General features: G+C 45.2%; 2 protein-coding genes across 2 annotated transcripts; one reads left to right on the top strand and one right to left on the bottom strand.

The window, feature by feature from the left end:
- The first annotated feature begins 5,470 nt into the window (after positions 1-5,470).
- drd1a (dopamine receptor D1a) lies at positions 5,471-7,846 on the top strand. The gene is made up of 2 exons (XM_037461385.2): positions 5,471-5,875; positions 6,232-7,846. The coding sequence occupies exon 2, from the start codon at positions 6,597-6,599 to the stop codon at positions 7,713-7,715; it is 1,119 nt and encodes a 372-aa protein (XP_037317282.2). The 5' UTR covers positions 5,471-5,875; positions 6,232-6,596; the 3' UTR covers positions 7,716-7,846.
- Positions 7,847-21,440: 13,594 nt separating this feature from the next.
- On the bottom strand, positions 21,441-23,109 carry LOC119210986 (homeobox protein MSX-2-like). Its single transcript, XM_037461538.2, has 2 exons — positions 22,745-23,109; positions 21,441-22,300 (listed from the first exon to the last, which is right to left on the bottom strand). The coding sequence occupies exons 1-2, from the start codon at positions 22,980-22,982 to the stop codon at positions 21,747-21,749; spliced, it is 792 nt and encodes a 263-aa protein (XP_037317435.1). The 5' UTR covers positions 22,983-23,109; the 3' UTR covers positions 21,441-21,746.

Here is a 23,109-nt window from a genome sequence, read left to right as displayed (position 1 = left end):
ACCATCGACAAACTGGCTGAAACCAATGTACGTGGGGATGGAGCGGGAGAGCGAATCTCATGAAAGTTCCTTTCACTACAGAAACTGAGGTCTGAAGGCGATTATGGGGGGGGGGGGGGTGGGAAGAAAAAAAAAAAAGCAGAAGGGTTCTAAGAGCATGGTACATTTTGCCCTTGATAGCACAAAGAAACGCAGACATGAACAGAGTACATTTTTCTCAGTTGTAGTCGTGAGAATGAATCCCTTGGGATCAGTTCACTGCTTTCCGTGTGGAGGTTATCCTTAAGTTTTCTATTGTTACAATTATGGGAAATATGAGAGAAATCCAAAAAAGTTCCTTTAGTCACTAATTAGGTCACTTGATGTTACGTTCTGTCTCTCCGGGAGGGGAGTGGGATTCGCGCCACTGCCAGAGGACGTCCTGTGGCCAGTAAAAGGGTTTGGAGTCGTAGGTGCAAGAAATGACATCACCTGAAGTTGGGGTGAAGCGGGCTTTTATTTAACTCCTGTGAACAGGGGAAATGAGGAGGGCCGGCGGTACCAAAGCAAAGAAAAGAAACAAAGTGCCTCCCACCCCCTTACGTCTCCCAACGAAAATCACTAACTGGCACACTAGCAAGGCGCCCTACCCAAACTTAACGTAGGTGGCCCAGCCAGGTGTAGCTAGTGTTGTTGGACAGGAGAGTAACCCCACGTGCAGGTATGTAACCTCCGGAGCAGGGCTAAACTACTCCTCACCCCCCTGGAATAACAGGAACAAAGAAAAAACAATTGACAGTACATCAAATCACCAGAACCATTTACTACCCCACCATACACCAGCACTCACATACACACAACCAGAGTGACACACCCACCCCCCCCCTCCCCGGGTGAAGCCAACACAGGGGTACATACACTGACAGAAGGGCATGATGGGATTGGAGATGAGAGGAAACAGCTGAACCGGGTAACGAGCGGGAGTGAAGCCAAGGTGAATGGAGATCATGGATGATCAGCACCACCTGTATGAACACACACACAAAACAGAACACACAGAACAGGGGACGTAACACTTAATGGCAACCGGATCTGTGAACAAGGGAAGTCCAACAAAAAAAAAGGGCACCCTATCACTTCATATTTATAGATTGACCTCATCATTTCTGCACCACAGAAACTACAGTGATACTGTCGAGATGATGATGCAGATTGTTTCAGTGTGAAAAGAAAAAATTTAAAACATGATACTGTCACACACATTTGAACACATCTTAGTTTGTTTTCATGTAAGCTGCATGTAACTATTCTGTCATTTCAGATCCTCACACGTCATCTGCAGCCAGAGGTTTCAATCTTTTCATGGTATTTCAATATAAAGATTTCATTTCTGTATAACACCAAATCTGAGGTACTATTTGGACTTGCACACCTAGCTTTTGCATAACGTCGACAAGCAAGCGGTGTGAAAGGTTTCAAATGTCAACCAATAATGCAGATGAACCACATGCCCACATACATACATGTTTGCCACTCAGTTGTAACGGAGGTGACAATCGTTTTCTTCTACTTAAGGAGTGGTTTCTTAAGTCGAGATTTTATAGTTTGCATTTCTAAATGCTAAATCTAAAAATGGAAATTCTTCAATTCAGAAATAAGGAAACTTGTCATACAATATAAGAAAAAAAAAAAAAATTCCAGGATGGTGTAGTGCATGACACTTCCTTTTCCTCTCTGACCCGAGTGTATAAAAAGAAAGAAAGCTGATAGTAATCACTTCACTACTAACGCTTGAACAGAACAAAGAAGCCGTTTAAGAAGACAACCAGAACGAAACCACACTGCATTATGATGAAGTGTGTGCTCGCCCTTGTTGTCCTGCTGCATCTCTGCGGCGGCTCCACGTCCAACACGGCCCTCTATTCGGAGATTATAACGAGACTAGAAGCGCTCAACAACCTCTCCCGTTCTACCAAAGTCACAGTAGTGAGTATAACGCATTGATACTATCGCACATGCAGCTCAGTGGATTCACGTTCCTTAATGAGTGCCATAACTTGACACACTACATATTCAATGCTTTATGATTCATTCAATTCATTTTCTGTCTTCACAGCCAGCGTCAATGATCTTGCCAAATCCGAGCAAAACGGCAAATCTAGTAAGTTTTGCATTTTTTTTTGTCACGTTGGCTCTTTTCTTGTGATGTTGAACTCACACGTTCACGGTGGCACATGAAGCGATAACCTAAGATGTACCTTCTTCTTCAATGCAGTCTTCCTGTGTGAGTCACTTTGTCACCAACCTGAAGGAGGTTCTTGTCAATGTGACGGTAAACAAAGACAGCCAGCACATTCTCAAAGAACTTGAGGAAAATCTGAAGCTTGTAGTCACACATGAACAGGTAAGCCGGACTCTGAGTTCTTCTTGTGTACTTGTGTCACTGCAGCATCAGTAGTTAGAATATAATCCTTAAACTGTTCTCTTCCAGGATTACGCTGGATGCAAAACGAAGCGTCGTCGAAGCGGGTTGAAGCCTTTTCAATCATATGTCTACTTCTTCCAGAGACTAAACAACCTAAAGAAGAAATGAAGGCTTTTTTGATAGTTTTATGCAGGGCTGTTTCAGTTATTTCTGATTAGCTATTTTAAATGAATTAGATACATATTTGTATACGATTTCCAATTGAGTTTTTTTAACTATTTAATTTAATTTAATTATATTTATCTTAACATATTTCTGTATTTATTTCAGTATTTATTGAAAGGAAACCCCTGATTCCTTGAGACATTCCCGTGATGTAATCAGTCAATTGGATGGAACAAAATAATATTCACTATGTGAAAAACATTGTTTCAGTAGAAATATTTCAGTAAAATGAATAAACTACTTCAAAAATGTGTTGACGCTTTGTGTAAATCATTCACTGACATGTTTAAAGGGTCCAATGCTACACGGGTAATAGTGAATATCTGTGTTTTGTGTCAAATCCACTCATCTGGTGAGCAGTGCAACTTAACATGTTGGATGCCAGCACACAAAAACACACACATGGACTTATTTAACCCTGCAGGGATACACATGACTGATACATATGCACTCTCACAGTGGAGGGAGGGTTGAAGAGAATGATTTGTTTCTAGGTTCGTCTAATAAAACAGAGTCTTGATGAATGATCAAAGTTGCAAAAAGTCCATTTATCGCTTGCAAGCAGGAGGTCAAATACACACGCACGTATTACGATGCTCTGTGGAGATGCCGTCTCCGAGCAGTGAAAATGCTGAGTTCTCAAACACACATGTGAAGGTCATCCTCAGTGGCAGGTGTGAAATATTGCAAACCAAGTTGAGATAAGAACCAAAGTTGAGATAAGAACCAAAGTTGAGATGGGAGTAACAGAGTTCTTCCTTTACACAGCTGCAAAAAAAACCTTTTGAATCTCCCCTTTCTTCTCACATTACTTCAATACAGACAACAATCACTCTTCTTGCACGAGACTATGTTATAACATATTTTACCATTACATTTTTTTAACAGTGTGGTTTTGTCTTACTCATTGCTCTTGTGTGTCTTCGGGGTGGTTGGTTAAAGAATTACTCAGGAGTTTTGTCATGACTAAAATAACTTCCCTGGAGATCCTAAAGCTGTATTGGCAGTTTAACAAGTTGCGGTGAAGCAAGTGATGATTGACGGCCTTTGTGAAAAGCATCAGCAGTCGAGGTTCCCTTTATCTGCTCTCACATCTATAAATAAATATATATAATAAATATCTATAAATATGAACCAATCAGACGATGACATCAATCACTAAAAACAAATGTTTTGAACACACCCAATTACAAACAATGTGCAGCACAAGGAACACAAAGGCAAGTTTAAACCTTCTGCACCCCTCAACGCAAGTGGAGAAAGACGCTCTGAAGCAGACTCGCCACGGTGCTCAGTTTTTCCCGTCACCTCTGACCTTTGAACTGTAGACTGTTCTACTGATGTCTTTGGAGCAAACACGTCTTGCAGAAGGGAAGGACATGCCACCTTTTCATAAAAGAATGTAAACACTGAACACACAATGGTGACACGTTTGATACAAGGCTACAGCCAGCAGCCAGACTGCAAACAGAGGGAACGCCTTTTCTTTCTCCAAATGCGACAAAATCCACCTACCAACTAGTAACATGGTTATTCAAAAGAATTGCTGATATCAACTGAAAAATACAAATTGTTGTTGTTGTTGTTGTTGTTGTTGTTGTGCTGGGGTTTTTTGTACTGATTGTTGTTGTGCTTGTTGTTGGTGTGTGGGCTTTGGACGGAGCGAGGCCAGATGCTTTCCTTCTGCTGGAGTTGTGCTCTCCAAAGCAAAGACAACAGAAGCTCCACACTCAATGGAATTGGGCAAGACAGGTACTAATCGCCTTCATCTAACTTTTGGCGATGAAATAGATTTCCCACATGGTCACGGTAGTGTTGAAAGGCTCACTCAGCAGAAATCCACCGCTGCACTCCTTACTGTCGTTTGAGAGGTTTCAAATATTTTAATGTATTGTCGTTAACTTTTCTGCATTGTTTTGTCTATAAATAAGAGAAAAAAAATAATTGCATTGGAATGTCAGATATCAATACAACTCTGCAGCCCTCTAGAAGAGAGGAAGCCCCCGCCCCCCCCCCCCATGTTCCACCCTGTTGTTGTGTATGTGCGGAGGATGCGAATAAAAGGCTGTTGTGAAGGAAAGTTTGTTGGAAGTCGACACTGCATACGCTGTGTGGCCGGGCTTCCCCTTTGCCAAGTGAAATATATCCGACCCGCCCGTGGTTTGTCCTCACCTCTCGGTAAGGTAGCAGCAACATAACATAGAGAGATATGCAAAGGGTGAAAAATCTAGTGTGGATGCTTGGGAAGGGAAAGGGTAAATAGCTGTTTCTTTCCCCTCCTGTCAGAACTACTTACATCAACGTAAGGTGACAGCTGGCATGTCACGGCTGTTTCTGCGTCCCATGATGCTCTGCGTGCAAGCCAGCGGCCTGAACTGCAGGAAACAACTGTGGGCATGCTGACGAAAATTGCTTGTATATTTTTACAAGCCGCGCACGATTCATCGGTCAGAGCAGAGACGAATGATGATGACTGCGGCTGAAGGTGACATTGGTCTTCAGATGAAAACGCAAGCGGGTCGATGAAGAATACGAGTTTCTGATCCAATCTCTTATCCGATCATGAATCTGTTTTTTTTATAAATAATCCCCTTTCAGTGATTATAAACCAGCAGAGAATTAAAATCCTTCACATGAGGGGTTTATGTCCCTCCGGTTTAAAACACAGGCACAGTATTCTCTTCCTCCATTAGGTGGCCTCAGCACCCCACCGCCCACGCGTGTTTGACCTTAGTCCCGAGTCTGTTTTATAACGACGTATCTTGATTTAATTCCAAACCATAACCCACTGTGCAGATTTCACCGGGGAAAATTGAGAGGAATCCCTGCGCATATCAAAAAGACAAGACATGTGTTGACTGCTCTCGGGTGCTGCACATCGAGGGTATAGTTTGCCTGCATCTGGTTGCCGAAGGGCCACAACCGCCAGCTCCCATCACTACTTTTGCACTTTCTCCTGAATGGGACAACGTCAGCGCGCCGGGTCCAGTCGGAGCGCACAGTCTCCGGGATTTGGTCAGACGCGGCGGAGGCGGCACGAGGACGCAGCGAGAGGTTGATTTTGACTGGTGTCAGTGTGTTATCTATTGTCAGCGATGTGGAACCCATCGAGGACATACTGGGGCTGTTCTCTAGTTTGTTTTGTCGGACATGGGGATTGGGTACCGCTTGGATTGACTTTACGCTGCGAAGTTCTTATCGAAGCGATGGGACGTTTATTATGAAGTCCAGCGACAGTGTGAAGAGGTGAGTAGTCTAAAATGACGGAGATGAAAATATGTGTTTTCGTATGTATTCCCGTAGAAAAGTATCACTTAATAACAACATTCGCTCATGGGAAAAAAATATCCTTATTCTTCCCTTTTGAAATTGATACATTAGGATCCCAGTGGCGACGCATAATCGGCCATATGCCAGTCATGTGCTTGCAATCAGAACTTACATTAGCAAGAAATAATAAAGAAATAAAGTAATAAAGAAATGAAGAAATAAAGTGTTGCATTTTACAATATAACAAACTTGTATTTACATTAGATAATCACAATAGTCTAAATCAGTACAGATGTATCCTATGCTGGATAATTAATGCCTTTGATCCACAGGACCGCAGATGACGTCATTAGGCAGACATAGGATGCCTAACATTACAGCATTTGGGAACAAACTGGGCAGACAGAAGAACTCAGGTCATTACACTGAGGAATGGAGTTACCACTTCCTCTGCAGCTCAAACCATGTCTAATCTAATTCAAAAAGTCCGGGGAGGGGGGGGAGGGGGGGGAAGAGATGTCCTGCCCAGAGAGGGTTTCCCTCAAACACCTCGCACCTCAAGTATTCCTCAGAAGACATAATCATGGAGATAGTTTCCGAGGCTGAAGCACAACGAGCCCCACAGATTCTGCCCATGTGGATATAATGTCTTCAGCATGACTTAAATCAACTCTGCCCTACCCGCACATGTCCAGGGATGGATATCATAAACCTTACAACTGTCACCGACACGGGGTTTTTGGACGAGGCCCCGTCGAGCCGCGTCCTGACTGGCTGTTTCCTCTCGCTGCTCATCCTCACCACCCTGCTGGGAAACACGCTGGTTTGTGCCGCCGTCACCAAGTTTCGGCACCTGCGCTCCAAAGTGACTAACTTTTTTGTGATCTCACTGGCCGTGTCAGACCTCCTGGTTGCCATCTTGGTGATGCCGTGGAAGGCGGCGACAGAAATCGCCGGGTTCTGGCCGTTCGGCTCCTTCTGTGACACCTGGGTGGCTTTTGACATTATGTGCTCCACGGCGTCCATTTTGAACCTCTGTGTGATAAGCTTGGACCGCTACTGGGCCATCTCCAGCCCCTTTCGCTATGAGAGGAAGATGACACCTAAAGTGGCCTATGTGATGATCAGTGTGGCGTGGACGCTGTCCGTGCTAATTTCCTTCATCCCGGTGCAGCTCAACTGGCACAAGGCCCAGGCAAACACTTCCCCGTCTCCCACCGGGTCCTCGGGCTCTTCGGCTGTCAACGCCACATCTTACCGCAGCCCAGAGAACTGTGACTCCAGCCTGAACAGGACGTACGCAATCTCCACCTCTCTCATAAGCTTTTACATCCCCGTGGCCATCATGGTGGCCACCTACACCCAGATATACCGCATCGCCCACCGACAAATCCGACGGATCTCGGCCCTGGAGCGGGCGGCCGAAAGCGCCAAGAACCGCCACGACAGCATGGGCGGCGGCTCCAGCATCGCAGAGTCCGAGAGCTCTTTCAAAGTGACGTTCAAGAGGGAGACCAAGGTGCTGAAGACGCTGTCGGTGATCATGGGGGTGTTTGTGTGCTGCTGGCTCCCTTTCTTCATCCTGAACTGCATGGTGCCCTTCTGCGAGCAGTCAAGCGGAGGGGAGGCCTTCCCCTGCGTCAGCGCCACCACGTTTGACGTGTTCGTGTGGTTCGGCTGGGCCAACTCCTCCCTCAACCCCATCATCTACGCCTTCAATGCAGATTTCCGCAAGGCCTTCTCCGTCCTGCTGGGCTGCCACAGACTGTATCCGGGAGGCCACAACATGGAGACAGTGAGTCTAAACAAGAAGTGACTAATGACTCTCTCGCAGCACTGACTCATCCTTCGACGCCGAGTCCCAGCGCTCCGGTTGGAGGCCGGTCCGACCGACTCCGCGCGAGGACGCCGTCCCTCCGTGCGGACTGACGGATACGGTGACCCAACACGTACCCCCCCCCCCCCCCCCCCCCCCGGCCCCCCGTTTGCATCAGGCGAAGTGTGTCCCCCCGGGGGCCGTGCACACCGCGGACGAGGTCGCTGTCTTCATGCAGAAGAAGACGCTCCCGAAAAAGAGGAGAAGGGATTTAGGGATTGAGATTAAGACGTGTGCACTGTTGTGCCAGGGAGAGCGCGGCGGTGCTGACGCGCCCCCCCCCGGGACAGATAATCACATGAATGGGCAGCACATACCCTAATGCTGTGAGACAGCGCTCCCTTGAATACCATCTCACACACACACACAAACGGAGACCCAACACAAAGCAGTGTCAAAACACGCTCTTCCAAATTCGGTTCAAATGCAGCACGCAGCCTGGACTCTGCAGAAACCTACATGACAGCACAAAGAAATGACGTTATGTTTACAAATCAAACCCTCTTTCAGCGATGAGCATAAGTAGCCCATTCGTGTTGTGATTTTAAAGAAACATTCGGAAAAGTGGACACCCAACTGAATTTTTGTCGGAGGTGAATGTACACAGACGTGAAAGATGCAGCTTGGTGAATAGCGGGTCATTGCTGATAGTGGTTCACAATTGATATCTCATCACAACGTCAAACCATTATAACTTTAAACCAAATGGACGCAACAGAAACCTCATAAGTTATGTGTTTCACTGCTTGAAAGCGTTTTATCGATGAGTGTCTCATTTTGCTTTAACGTTTTGCTTGTCTTGTGGTGTCTTTGACTTTTGTGCTTATTTTAGGAGCTGATAAAGAATTGTAATTGACTGAATAACCATGAATCTGTTTGAATTAGTTTGTTGAGTTAAATTATTAAAGGATGATCTGTTTTTTTTAATTTTTTTGTGGTTTAGTCTGTCGTTCCAATCCGCTGTGATAACACGGTTCTCCCTAAAGTAAAACTGACTTCTGGCAACACTGATTTCCTCATGAAACAGAAGTTACAAGTCTGCCCACCGGTAGGCCAGATTGTTGAAGGCACTAACAGACATGTGCTAATCTAACATGAGCACATGTAAAATGTTTTCTCAATGTATTACTTACAGTCGACGACGCCTCCGGTTTGGAGTGGATTCACGTATTTCAGCGATGTAAAAGAAAGCTTCCACCCTGAGTAATGGATAAGTTAGTGGTTCACAAACTGGACCCCAAGGGGGGCGGGGGGGGGTCGTGGTGGGCAGACAGCGGGGTTTGTGGCTTCATCAACGGCAGTAAAAAAATAAAATTAAAAGAGAGAGAGAGGGAGAGAGAGAGAGAGAGGGAGAAAGAGAAACACGGGGTGTGACACCGGTTAGAAAAACTTCCTGTTAAATGTGGAAATATACATTTTGGCACTGTTCCCAGCTTCATTTTTAATATCTGAAATGAATTTGGTGGGACAGCCCGCCAGGCCCCGAAGGCCTTCTGCGCTGCCCTAAAACATCATCAAAACCTCCACTTCATTTTCATTTTTTCCACAAATATGTATTTAAATATTCCCAATAGTCTGCTCTTCATTTCATTCGCTTTCATTTCAAATAAAGCAAACGATTAAATAATTATAGTGTTAAATATGTTCAGCTTAGACCAGCGCCAGGCCAGTGGATTCACCAGTATTCGGGTCAATGTGGTGGTGCAATGATCACCAACCGTTTTTAATTCAGTAAACTCTATTTATTCTTGCGCTCACTTGCTTCATCGGTTAGTAATATCATTTTAGAACATGCAGTTGTCGAGCAAAGACATGTTGTTTTGTTACAGCGGTTGCAGAATAAACCATCAGAGGAAACCTTGGTGTATTGTCTGTTTCAGTGGAAACATCTCAAAGCACAGCGTAATACATGTCCAGGTCTGTGAAGTAGACCGTGTGGTGTTTGTGTGCCGAGCTGCACAGCTTTGACCTCCACGGATCAAACCCCCCGAAGCACATCTAACACCAGAGTCTAAAGGGTAAAACTCACCAGAATCAGCTGTGTCTCACATCACAAATTACCCCCCCCCCCCCCCGACGTTCGTAACCCAGTTTGGCGTCATGAATAGCCAGGAACACCTCGTTATTTCCCATTTGGGCTTTGTTCAATTCATTCGTTGCACTTACGTTGTTTTTAACATTCAAAACACCTTTCAACTGTGCATTTTGTGTCACAGCTGACGCGAGGAGAGGTGATTGTAAACTTTGACACCCTAATTAAATGATTCAATGGGAGTGAGATGGAGGGGGTTGAAATGGCAGGAGGAGGGCAGAGCAGCAACAATACAGGATTATTTCCAAGGTCCATTAAAATATTCCCATCGCGATCTGCCTCCTCGCAACAGATCAGTTAAATGAAAATCCAAGTGGATTTAGAGTTAACTTTTAGTTGACAGAACCTGATGAATATCTCAGCAGACGTCCCCTGTCTTCAATAACCATAAAACTCTTAATCAGATTCATTTCTACGGCTTGGCACATAAACACTTCAAAGTGATTACACTGAAGCACTCTCATTAAACGGCAAGTCTCAAAAGATTCAGAGGACCGATTTGTTTAATCAAATTGACTTTTTTTGCTCATTAGAAATCTTACAAAAACACTGTGGGGATTGCTCCGTCTCCGTCTCGCACAAATAAGCACAGAGTTGTCCTTTGAAGCTCACTTTCTCTGGGACTGTCCTTGCCTCTGCAAAATCTCCTCGAGCATGCCACGGGAAGGAAGCAGCAATTAATTGGACTGACATCATTCAGAGTGATGGCTGAGGTGGCGACAGGGTGTGCGGTTGTGTGCGTGTGTGTGTGCGCTCGTGCGTGTTTGTTTGCGTGGCTCAGCGCTACCATCACCTGCCCCATGCAGCGCCCCGGCCGGCCCAGAGTCCCTGCAATGTCGACCGCACTCTGCAAAAAAACCACACAGTTTTGTGTGCTTCGGCATTCATTTGGCCGCACTTAGAGCCTGCGAGAGCCTCCAAGCGATGGCGTCCTTTTCCCTGATCGGCACATCGGAGGAGAGACGCCAGACGTGACAACTTCAGATGATGCTAATGACGGGCCCCGTGGGAATGATTTACTGAGACAGGGAGAGAGAAAGAAAGGAAAGGAAAGGGCAAAAGAAAGTGACGGACTCTTTACGTAAGCAAGCAGCTACTGAACCAGGAAACTCAAAGGGTGCTTGGTAAATATCACAATACCCACTGTGGATCAGGATCCCCTGTGGGCACATGGCGTCTGCTTACATCAACACCGGGCCACGTGAAAGTGGATTTTTAATGTGGGTGATTAATTCCTTGCCACCCTCTGGTCTTCGGGTTGAGATCTCATGAAATTAAAATGCAAATAGACAGTTTGAAATAATCTGTATTGCTCTACATTAAACATGCATTATTCACCACGGGCAATAGCTGTCATAATTGCGGCCAGAGCTTAATGCATTTTTAATACCTCACATGACACCAGGATAAGCATCATTTACGAGTGAGGTTGTTGCCGACGCTGTATCCACTCCGCAAATACTCGGTTTGTCCCCTGTCTGTTCAGTCTGTCTGTCCGTTCCTCCTCCTGGTTTCCTCCCACTCTTCATTTCTCTTTCTTATCTCCCCCCCCCCCCCACCCCCCTTCTCCCCGGCTGTCTTCGCCTCCACCCCCCCCCCCCCCCTCTCTGTTTACCGTTTGTGCTGTGGCCCGATGGCAGTGCTGTGTTGCCATTCGTCACTCCAACCGGCTCCCAGTGGAGAGGACAGGGCCCTTGACCCCACCCCTGGGAAAGGAGCGAGGGAACGAGGGGAGAGGGAGAATCACACAGGGCTCGTCAGTGAGAGAGAGAGAGAGAGAGAGCGGAGGGAACGATTTATTACACAGGACAGACGGAGGGGGCACAACAAACGAGGAAGCCCTGACTTAAGCACTTTTTCCACAAGTGAATACATATATGAATTTGAATGTACAGATGCTTTGTAGATTAAAGGAAAAATGAACCTCCCCTGCAAGTGTCTGAAACTATTAAACCGAACGGTAGAACACAGTTCGTCAAAATGTATTTGGTGGTTTCATGACGTGATGGAGAGCTCTGCGGTCGCTAATAGGGGTTAACGGGGTGTTGACTGTGAACAGATCACGTTACACACACCATTTTTATCGCGTCAAATCACCCTTATGAATGCATCTGCATCCATCGCGTCGCTTCACTTACTTGATCAAGGTTTTCCTGTCACGGTTTGGTCTCTCTTCCTGTTTTAGTTTGAAGTTTCATGTTCCTTGTGGTCTTGGGTTAACTTCACTTCCTGCCTTGTCCTGTGATTGCCTGAGTGTTTCCACCTGTGTCCAATCACCTGCACCTCCCTTGTGTATTTAAGCCCTGTGTGCCTGTTGTCCCTTGTCGCGTCATTGTCTAACGTCACTCATCGTTGGAGCACGTCTTGTCTTCGTTTTGGCAATAAAGAGCACTTTATCATTGGAAACCCTGCGTTTGAGTCCTCCCTGCATCCTACTCCAGCCCGACCTTCTGACAGTTTTCCCTTAATGTCAACCAGGAAGTGAGAGCGAGTAAGAGCAAGAAACAATGCTGCAACAGGCTTCCTTATGAGAAGAACAAGGTGTGTGTCATGAAATCCCTCATCCAACTACGTTGTTCATCTGTTTTTTATTTAAAATGTATTTATTGGTCTGTCTTTCGGGTAGACAACATCCCCGAAGCACTATATCCGTACTTAACCATGTCAGAGAAAGGCGGTCCAATTATACGTTAAATAATAATCCAGGTGCAGGTGTGGCTGGCTGATGAATAGCTTTTTTCAACTGGGGTGATGTCCACTCCATCCACGCTCGGAAAAGACTAGCCGGAGAGAGGTTCTGTCTGGCGCTGACGGCTCTGAGTGGTGATCATGCTATCAATGATGCCCGGGCCAAGGCCCCTGCTGGTCTGATGCCCCATGGGTAACAATCGTGACGATGCAAATGCTAATCAGCTAGCTAGTGGCGTGGAGCAGATGTGTCTAATCACTTCGAGGGGACAACATCGGCAGCAGGACAGGACAGAACAACAGAGATTTTTTGACAACTATATGCACGGAAACAGTGAGATATTGTCTCCTGCGCCTGTGCCTAAGATCCACAAGGTGAAGGTCTTTTTGGCCCAGGTGTGGTAGTAAAAAGTGCTGACTGTGACAGGATTAGAGCCACAGACATACACCAGGTGTAAGAATGCAGCACTCCCACTTGTTAGATGTTATAGTGGGTTTCCACACCTTCTAAAATAACCTTCATTCTTGAAGGAGAATTGCATCCGAAGGCTGCTTTGGAAACACAAGGCGTGATTGGAGGGCCGAAGACACTGGTAGTCATGTATTACTCTTTGGAATGCCCACATGAGGTGGTTTACCAAGTGGCCATGTGACTGTAAAGTCAAAATGTGTGTTGCATATTAAATAAACAGTAAAAGTATACAAACATAAGGCAAGATTCGGGCTATTTTTCCCGCTCAAGCGTTGTGTGACGGGTGGTATATCAATTATGTTTTGTAATGAGAAAGTATATCAATGTTTGGAATGTGTCTTGATGGAGCAGAAAAAAACCCTGATGGCTACTCCCAGTAGAACATTTTAGCCAGGCCCATTTTTTTCCGGTTCTTCTCTGTGCATCTGAAGAGGGGATTAACAGAGCGTGAGGGTAGTACGGAAGACCACTCAGAGGCAGAGATCCCACTCGAGTGATGGCGCGATGACAAGCTGCACAAACATCCCCAGCAGAGAGACGGGAGGAGCGGGAGGGAGGGGAGGGCAGCGACATAGAAAGACTTCAGAGAGTTCAGGAAGACACAGAGAGCTTTGGAGCAGTTACGGTCCAATCTTTCCTTGAAGGAGACACGTTTCAGAAAGACGTGAAAATCGGTGTGAATGAGGGCCAGGTCCAGTATTTAGCCGTTTATTAGGGCTTAACGTTGTACAATTACCATTAATACCATTACTCAGATGCCATGCTGGAAGATTACACCTTACAATGATGTCCAGCAACTATGAGACACGTACAATGGATATGTAGAGAAATAGAGATGATGTTAGAATTCTGCTTTCTTTAGCTCGGAAACGTCTACGGCTTCATGACTCATTAGAGTCTTAAATTGATTCCACAGTCATTGTTTAGCATTTGGTTTGGGATTTGATATACAAAAAATATATATGAATGAAATAAACAGAGCTCCCTCAGAAACTTGCTGGGTGGATTTATTAAGTATTTTTGGCAGTTTTACAAACTCCACACATGAAAACTGCCGCGTGGCAAAAAATCCCGCTATGCTTCATAGGACTTAATGGGTTAAGGGAAGCAACACAAATCCCCAGATTGCATCCTTGTCTAATATGTGGGGAATTTGGAAATTAAACGTTCGTACATTTCAGAGGGCTGACCCACTGGGTCACAATGAAGAGCAAACTGTAAGCCTTCCTTCAGAGGAGAACAGGCTCAAGGTCCCTGGCGAGGATGTGAGAACAGAGACGCGTGTCACAAAAATGATGCACGCCAGGGTGAGCTGCTTCAATGTTTTAAAAGTCAAGTGATACGATTATCAGAAAAGACTCACTCCTGAAGGCTCAATGACTGGTTTGTTCCTCAGATCGATGCAAACGGAATTTATGATCGATGCACGAAATAAATGATATACACTAAGTAATAATAACGGAGAAAGAGAGCAGAGTCGGAACAATTCAGCGTCACTTAAATGATTCAGTAACAGAAACACCTCAAACGTTCGGCATTGCAGCCGAGACTCTGCGTCGGTCCGGTTTTTGTTTTTTCTTCTTCAATTTTCAAGCAGAGAAGCAGACGGCAGACACAATCTGTTCTATTTTAGGAAGGGACTTGTCAAACAGGAACACAGCAGGAGACTGTTTTACCCTCTGGAGAGTTCAGATGGGACCACACACAAGCACGAGCGGACGCAAACGTGCGCGCGCACACACACACACACACACACATACAGGGGACACAGCTGGGAGACTGTGGGAGAAATCATTTTGGTTCATTTATTTAGCTGCAGCCAGAGAATATCGAAATACATTCACTCTGTTTCTGCCACAGAACTGTTTAATTGAGGGTCCTCCTACAATCATGTGAACACTTTCCCCCACCTTCACCTTCATAAACTGGAACAAAAAAGGACGTGTGACAGCTGTTTTTTGGGCCTCTACTTGACATACTGTTAATTCATTAGATTTGGATTAAAAACGGTTGAACCACCATCACTCACACATCCATCTGTTCTCAATTCAGCACCTGACCAACGGCTGCTGCAACCAGTGCAACCTGCTGCAAGCCACTTTAGGGCTTACCGTGCATCTAGCAATGCAATGCCAGCCCCAAAGGACCAAAAATACATTTTCCCTGCTGCTCATCCACGCAGAAGTCAAAGGTCCAGATCGGTTGCAGAACAGCCTCCCCGAGGCCAAAGGGATTCAATGTGGGTGTCAAGGACACCACAGCGAGGTGGATGCTTGGGGGCTTGAACACAGGTCTTTGAGCTCTTTAAACTTCTCTTGGCTGGATGCCTGAAATGTGGGTCGAGGTTAGAGAGATTTTAACGCTTTGTTCTACACCAAAACTGTATTTTATGCGCTTACAGGTTGCTAAATGGGGCTACTAAAGGTCAGCTCTCCATAGTCGCTCTTTGGCTTTACGGAGGCAAGGCATACGTTTCTATTTGCACTTTATCTTAAAGTGTTTTCTTCATTTATAACAATTATCATGAACGTCCAAGTATCATGATCATTCTATTGCCAAAGCTTAATTTCTGCAGTAATCCAGAATACAGTTAAAAATCGTGATAACAGCTGTTCGAATGATCTAATTCTAAGGAAAGGAGCTTCAATGCTTCCCTAGCTCGGATAGCGCAGGAACCACCGGACCACCCATTACGAAAGAAAAGGAGCTTAATCCGACCCACAACTCCTTGCGGCACGATATTTAAATAGTGACGTATCGTTCAGCTGTTCACCAGAAATAACGACCATGAGCTCCTGTTGCATCATGACTGCGTAGCTTAGTGAAAGTGGGATTCCCTAAACGCCGCGGTTTTATTTTCCCAAATCCTCTCTTCTCCTAACCATCTTCCCTTGTCCCCGTGACGTCCACAGAGGTCGTGGAATTGTGGTCATTCCCTTGACAATTCCAATCCAGCATGTGTGGTTCTCTCTGTGCCAAACACACTTCTATTCACATTCCCAAATTTGCAAAGCTTTTACCAGAAAGCAGCAGCTGTGATGCTAAGCATATCTAAAACAGCATCCACACATTCAACCATGTGCTGTGGCTAAATTAATATCCCGTACAGTGAGAAACGTCTAATTTACCAGTGCTTTTGGAAGCACTGGATGAAAAGTCAGCTAACAAGCAATGTGGTTTTAAGTCATCCTGATTTCATTGCTATTGAGAGCTGTTACTTAAGACCAAAAATGTTGACCTTGTTAGATGTTTTTTTTTGGAAATGGAAATCATCTCCAATCGTCCCCTCTGGAGGTTTGCTCCCCGCTTAGTCCTCCATCCATTTATCAATAACTTATTATGTGACAATATGTTGAATTTGGTCTTGCCGTAGGGCATATCTACATGTAGGTGTATACATGGCACAGGGCACAAAGTCCTCTCGTTCTGTTTTGCTGTGGTCAAATTATGCCCCACATCTTCTAATTTCATCTGCTGAATTCTTAAGTGTGTTAACTTCAACTAAAATGACAACATCACAGATGAAGCCATTTCTTATTCTTCTTTAATCCACCACCGAAAAGATGTGCATCTTCAATGAGTAACTTAGATGACACGGGTGGTGAAATATGCGACTGTAGCCATTAGATGCAGATCAGAAACAAAAAGGGGCCACCAGACACAAAAATACGGAGCTCTGCTGAGAGTTGACACTTCCTCTCTCTGTTTGCCATGGCTCGGATTTCAGTGTTTAGTGTATTTGTGGAATTTAATCCACACTGCGTACCTCGGCCTGAATCCTTGCTTCGGTTTATCTTAGTGAATATCTACAAGTGTGTCATAAAGTTACCAGAAAGTGTTGGAGGTCTGCATCTCCTTCGGTACAATAGACGCCACGGGGGGTGGGGAGAGATTGATGAGTCATGTGATCTCAAGAGACCGAGCCGACGCACAGACCTGCGAGTGGTGGGGGGCTACAGATGGCAGCCCTCTGGAAAAAAAAAAGGCTCAAACAGGGGACGCAAACGTCCCATGGGGGAAATGTAAGGATGTCACTGCGAGACGCTAATGACATTGGCGTGTCCTCTCGGGAAAGGAGTCCCCTTTAGAACATGGCATTGATCTATTTGTTAAATCTGTGGCAGGAAGAGGATAGTATGTGCCGTATGCACGGTGACTTTGTGACTTGACGGTGCTCTTTGGTCTCAGTTGGGGACCGACGCGTTCAGCTCAGGCCTTCACATGTGCAGCGGGACTGGACAGGGACAGACAGGCTCGCACGATGCTGCTGCTGCTGCTGCTGCTTTGTGAGGGGTGAGAGCCGTTTCCCTACAATAACACCATGGGATGTTTTAAAAAAAAAAATCCACAGGGGTTGAGAGTTACAGAAAGAGACAGAAACACACAGAAGGTGAGAGGGCGTTGTGGAGTATTTCAAATAATGAAAAAAAAAAAAGAACAATAGCCTGGAGTATGTTGTTCTCATTTCTGTGATGACTTCTTCCCCCTGGTTGCCGACGGTGACCCAGATCGTCAAATAGAAGAAAAAAAAACATAACCCCAAAGAAAGCTCAGAGGCAAAGCTTTTAAGGTGTGTCTTTATGTTTAAATGGGTCACGTCGTTGGGGCCGACCCGACTGAGGGAATCCTCTCCTGAAAACGCAGTTGAAAGAAGGAGACAAAAGACAGAAACTGCTGGAGGTGGGATTGCTCTGAGGACGAGGTCGGCCTCTGTCGGTTCGTCTGAGCATGCGTGTTTGAGTTCTTCTCCCAGTGAGGAGTCTGTCACCTCACTGTTGTGTCCTCGGTGCGTGCAATGCGCTCTCTTGACATTTTTGTCCACGCAGCACACAAATTGACTTAATAGCAAAGTCATGAGGGTCGACTGGGTGCATAATTATATCATGGTTTTGAATGGGCAAACTTTATTATTGTACGGTGTTGTTAAGCCACGTGAAATATAGGGAGACAAGGGGGGGGGGGGGATGTGCTTAGAGAGATAGAAACTGAGAATCAACACACACACACACACAGACACATGAAGAAAAAAAAAGGCTTATAGAGCGGGGATTGTTCAGGGAAGCACACCTGCTCCCTACCTTTGAAGACTGGATGAAAGCGTGTCCTATAATTACAGCACTTCGAACAACACAAATGTCAATTCTTTACTCTTGTGGGGGGAAAAAAAGAGACAGCAAAATCCCCCAATCTTGCTCATCCCTCTTTTATCTGTTATATCTCACAGTGCTGCCACCCTTGTGCGATGAAGCGCGTACCGTATCTGAGTCTTGCTCCTGCGTGCAGCGAGACGGTGAAATCTCAGTTTTGCCTAACAGGCTGGGACAGGAGGGGCAGGAAAAGGGGCAGTGAGAAAACCCCAAATCTGCTCTTCCTTTTCCGTTAACACAATGCCCCTGACATTTTTCGGTCATAAATTGTGTGCAGCCATGTTTAAACGAGGAAGTCGGCGTGATAGACGTCATTAACCGGCCGCGTGTTACTGTGAATTTCTGCTTTCATCACAATGAAAAGAGGATTATTTCACTGTGCTCTCTGTGTCAGATAACATTCTGATCCCAATCTTATCAGAGCACCCGGTGCCGCTTTGCAATGATGCACACGTAAGGACCAAAATGTTTCAGTCCCTGCACGTCTGACACCCAGAGATCCACACACTCGTGCATCGCAGCGAACAACAACGCATACGGGTTTCATCTTTTATTCACAAGGGCCCGCGTGATGAATTAAACAGACATTATCTAAGAGCCCGTGTTTAGTTGCAGGTTAGATAACACGTTACTCTGTATCTAGGATGATATGTTGTTGACTCACATGTTCTGAGATACCTTTTTAAATGCCAAGAATAAGTCTGCTGTCAGCGTGAAAGTGGTCAGGACTGCGAAGCCTTTTTGGAACCGGTGCAACAGATGGGAAGCGGCGACACCTAGTGGACCCGAGACGAAACTGCAAGATCTTCAGGTTAGAAGCAATGGTACTGAAAAGAAAAATATTTCTTAACGGTAACATAGATAGAAAAAAAATAACCTTTTAAGGAAAGATTTAAGTTTCTTCTGACAGTTTGCTGCCGGTGATCCTGTCCCCCGATACCAGGCCAGAGGAGATCGCCCCCTACAACAATTAGAGTGAAAGAAACAAAGGGCAAAATCCAGTGTCTTTCTATCAAAAATGAGGTTCATTTTAGTCATTTTAGTATCTCTTAAACTGTCCTTGCAAGCACAAAGGAATTATTACCAGAATTCGTACAGTATTGTTTTAAGATAGTGTTAAAAAATCTGAACTTATCCTTAAGTTTTCAGACCCTCTCTGATGAAAAAATTATCGCATGACCCCCATTGACTATTCCTCTTGTGGCTTATAATCAAGTTATCTTCTTCAAATGTCTTCTAAATTCATATTTTCAAATGTACGTGTCTATTTGGTGTTCATTTCCGTTAATTTCCCATATTTTTGTAATCATTTTTTACACATACGACTCAACTGCTCTTTTCCTTTCTCAGGCTCCACTTTGGGCCGTGATCATTTCCTCCACACAGGCTTCACACTGGAAACATCTGAAACTCGAGTCTTGGGGGTTATTGGGCAATCAAATCCATTAAAGACTCCACTATCAGCTTAATGTCGGCCCTAATTTCAAAATGGAGGGAAGCAAATGGACTGTGAAATATGTGCTAATGGTAACAAGCTTTTCCCAGGTTTACAGAGGGAGCGACCATATAACGCCCCGTGCTGTTTATCACAAAGCCTCCACATATAATCTTACACAGCGTCGGCGTCAGAATTTTGGGACAAGGACAATTAAACAAGCAGGGACTGCAGGGACAGGCCGCCACAATGTTGCTGCACACTTCACAAAGAGAGACAAAGTGCATTTAAAGTATGCAGTTTAAAATTACACTTCACAGCAAATAAACCTCCACCTCTGCAGTGTCCAAGAGCAACGTGAAAACACATGTTTGCAATTGAGACAACGTGAGGTGTGCTATTTGCAGAATACATTCAGTTTTGCAGACGTAATTTGACGTCTTTAGAGGACGTTTTGCTGGATACGTATTCATTTGAGTGTGCAACACCTCCCCACTCGGGCCACCCAGTGGAACATCCGCCCACCCAATAGATACAGTGGAGCCTGACTTATTCATATGTATGAAGTGCAGACGACCATACAGAATAACAACATGTAGAGGGCAGATTAGTAAACTGAGTAGGTCGGCGGTTTCACTAATGGGTCTTTGTCCATGTGTAAGACTTCTTTACTTTAAAAAGATTCCTTGATTAGAATGAACAGAGACTCCACTTGACGTTTCTAATAGAAACCAAAACTGCTTCAACACTCAGCTGATACCTGGTTTAAGTTGCTTTTCTCCAAACATTGTGCAAATCTTTTGCACAGATTTGGCTCAATAACTTATCACCAAGGGTTTATAGGGTGAATTAACCACCATTTATTTGAATTTTCCAATGAATGTTCACGGGAGGTGCAGTGCATTCAAGCAGTAGAATTCCCAAGTGGGTGTTACACTGAGAAAGTGAGCCCGAGTTCTTCTCAAAATCCCCTGTTATCCCTTGCATCCATCTGCATCACTGGTTGGCTCTGTATGCAGGAAGAACAGATTTTGCACTGAGGAGTTTTACCATCAACCCCGATTGAACAGCCATATACATTTTTCTTTAAAAATTCGTGCTCTGTTGAAAAGGCCAAATGATCCAGTGCTATCGAATGGACTCATCACTGTGTAGTCCGCGTACATGATGCACAAGACAAATACTTTTATGAATTAGTGAAACGTAACAGAATCTAAAAGGCAGGAACTAGAGTAGAAAAAAAAGCATGCATTATTTTTCTCTCCTGGACGGAACTAAAGCTTTTATGATTACAAGTTAAAAATCCACAAGGCTAACACATCCTGACATATAACAGTTAACACTGGCATGGCTTAATAAGTTATTTAGTCAAAATGTCAACAGTGGAAAATGTAAGATTTTAAGATGGGAAGTGACAGCCGATGTTAGGGGAGCACTAATGCCAAAGGTCTTCCAAAAAATGAATCTGGTTGAGCTTGGAGAAATCTATGTGGTGGTTTTTTTAACGGCTCCGGGAATTTGTGCACGAAACATAGCTAATGACAACCAGACGATGGTACCGGATGTGGCGTGCACAGGAGGTCGCAACCAGAAGGACTCAACTGGAGAGCTGAGACACACAAACGGTTGTGTGTCACTGCGCGACTGCATTGTGGAGATCAACAACAGGACCAAACAGAAGGTTAACTAAAAGGTTTAATGTGATGTTAAACACATAACATGATGATGTAGATATTCATCTGAATACATATATATATATTAATTTAAGTGAATAAATATGTCATTGGGAATGCTTTGACTTTGAAAGAAGCCTGTGCTTCCCCAGGCCAAAAGGTCACTCTCTTATAAACCTAAAATGAGGATGATGTAAAATATTCCTGCATTATCAAGGGTAACAAGTGATTCATTTTGATGACTCTCAATGCTGGAATCATCATGGGAATACAACAAGAGAAAGGCAAATAAAAAGCTAGGACAAATGCAATCTGCTATTCAGGACAACAGTCATACGTGTGGCCTGATATGTTCTATTCATTTTTCCTCATCCAAGCTGAATCAGCAGAGACAAATAGCCAAAAAGGGATCTTCAAGATTCTGCATTGTGAAAGGGATATTAATTAAGACCGACCTTTTGAGATCATAAAACTTGGGGTCCGCCTACGGTCCTTAACGAAGTCTCTGATACGCTGGACGACTTCACGGCGTACCCGTGTCCTTCTGCTTTGAACGCGTCGGCGTGCCTGTGCACAGGCTGGAACAGGCCGTGGCCGCCCTGCGAGGCCCACATGGCCAGATGCACAGCCGGCAGAATGGGGCTGCGGCCGTATGAGCAGCCCAGTCCGTACAGCGCCGCCGATCCGGCATGCAGGTTGAGACCGAGGGGGAAACCCAGCGACGGGAAGCCGGGTTGGAACACGGCTTTGGGCCCAACGCCGGCCGCTATTTTGAGTTTCTCCACCTCAGCCTCCTGGAGCCTCTTGGCTTTAGCCCGCCGGTTTTGGAACCAGATCTTGACTTGGGTCTCGGACAGCAACAGGGAGGAGGAGAACTCGGCCCGCTCGGCGATGGACAGGTACTGCTTCTGGTGAAACTTCCTCTCCAGGGCCAGCAGCTGCGTGGTGCTGAAGGGAGTGCGAGGTTTGCGGTTTGTCTTGTGCTTCCTCAAGGAGCAGGCCGCCGGGCTGAGCTGCCCTGGAGGACATGGGCGAGACGTGAGGTTGAGATTAGTTCGATTTACTACTTCATTGTTCTAAAATCTAAGTAATTGAAAGGGGGCAGAGAAGATTATACGTTTCTTCAGTAAGTTGTCTTCTTACTTTGGTAATGAATTGACTCGTTTTTCACAGAAGAGTGAAAAGCGAACCTTTTCAGTTATTAATATTATCAACTTAAGACAGCTATCTTCACCTCATTACCTTTTAATTGTGATGACTATTTGCCATTATTTCTTTTTAGACTCAATATTTTTAACCCTATATATCAAATCGTTATGTGCAACTGTAAAAGAAACAAAAGTGCGAGAAAATATTTCGAAATGTCTTTATTTTAAATACCATATAAGTAGTGAGTTTTCCCTTTATTTATTTACCAATAAATCTGTGTCAATAAATCCCAACATTAGCCCGGGTCACTTACTCGGTGGTGCAGACATCTTAACGGGGCCGGACATCCGGGGTTCCGATGGCTCTGATTTCATAATAGATACTAATCGATGAGAGGAGCCGTCCGGCCCGCGCGCCTGTTCTCCGTTCAAGCCGCTCGGCTTGGTGTCCGACATGAGCGCGTCCACGCTGAAGGGCAGGCAGCGCACCTGCGCCGCGCGCGCGTCCTCGTCCGTTGATACCTCGTCTCTCGGGTCTCCGGGGGAGGACATGCTTCCTTTTTCTTTTTCCAAAGCCCCGGGGTCGATGTCTAATTCCAATCCAGAAAACGCATGACTTTTCTCTCACGGGTTCCGGAGTAAGTTGGTACAAAGTTGACCAAGGGGGGGGGGGGGGGGG

Source organism: Pungitius pungitius, chromosome 2 (genome assembly GCF_949316345.1).
Source record: "Pungitius pungitius chromosome 2, fPunPun2.1, whole genome shotgun sequence".
Taxonomy (NCBI): Eukaryota; Metazoa; Chordata; class Actinopteri; order Perciformes; family Gasterosteidae; genus Pungitius; species Pungitius pungitius.
Note: the sequence above shows the minus strand (reverse complement) of the source record. Positions and strands in the feature narration are given on the sequence as shown.

Excerpts from the sequence above, each read along its gene's own strand:
- drd1a (XM_037461385.2), top strand. The coding sequence starts at position 6,597 with ATGGATATCATAAACCTTACAACTGTCACCGACACGGGGTTTTTGGAC.
- LOC119210986 (XM_037461538.2), bottom strand. The coding sequence starts at position 22,982 with ATGTCCTCCCCCGGAGACCCGAGAGACGAGGTATCAACGGACGAGGAC. Across the intron at positions 22,301-22,744 it reads TAAGATGTCTGCACCACCGA|GGCAGCTCAGCCCGGCGGCC; the intron begins GTAAGTGACCCG and ends CATGTCCTCCAG.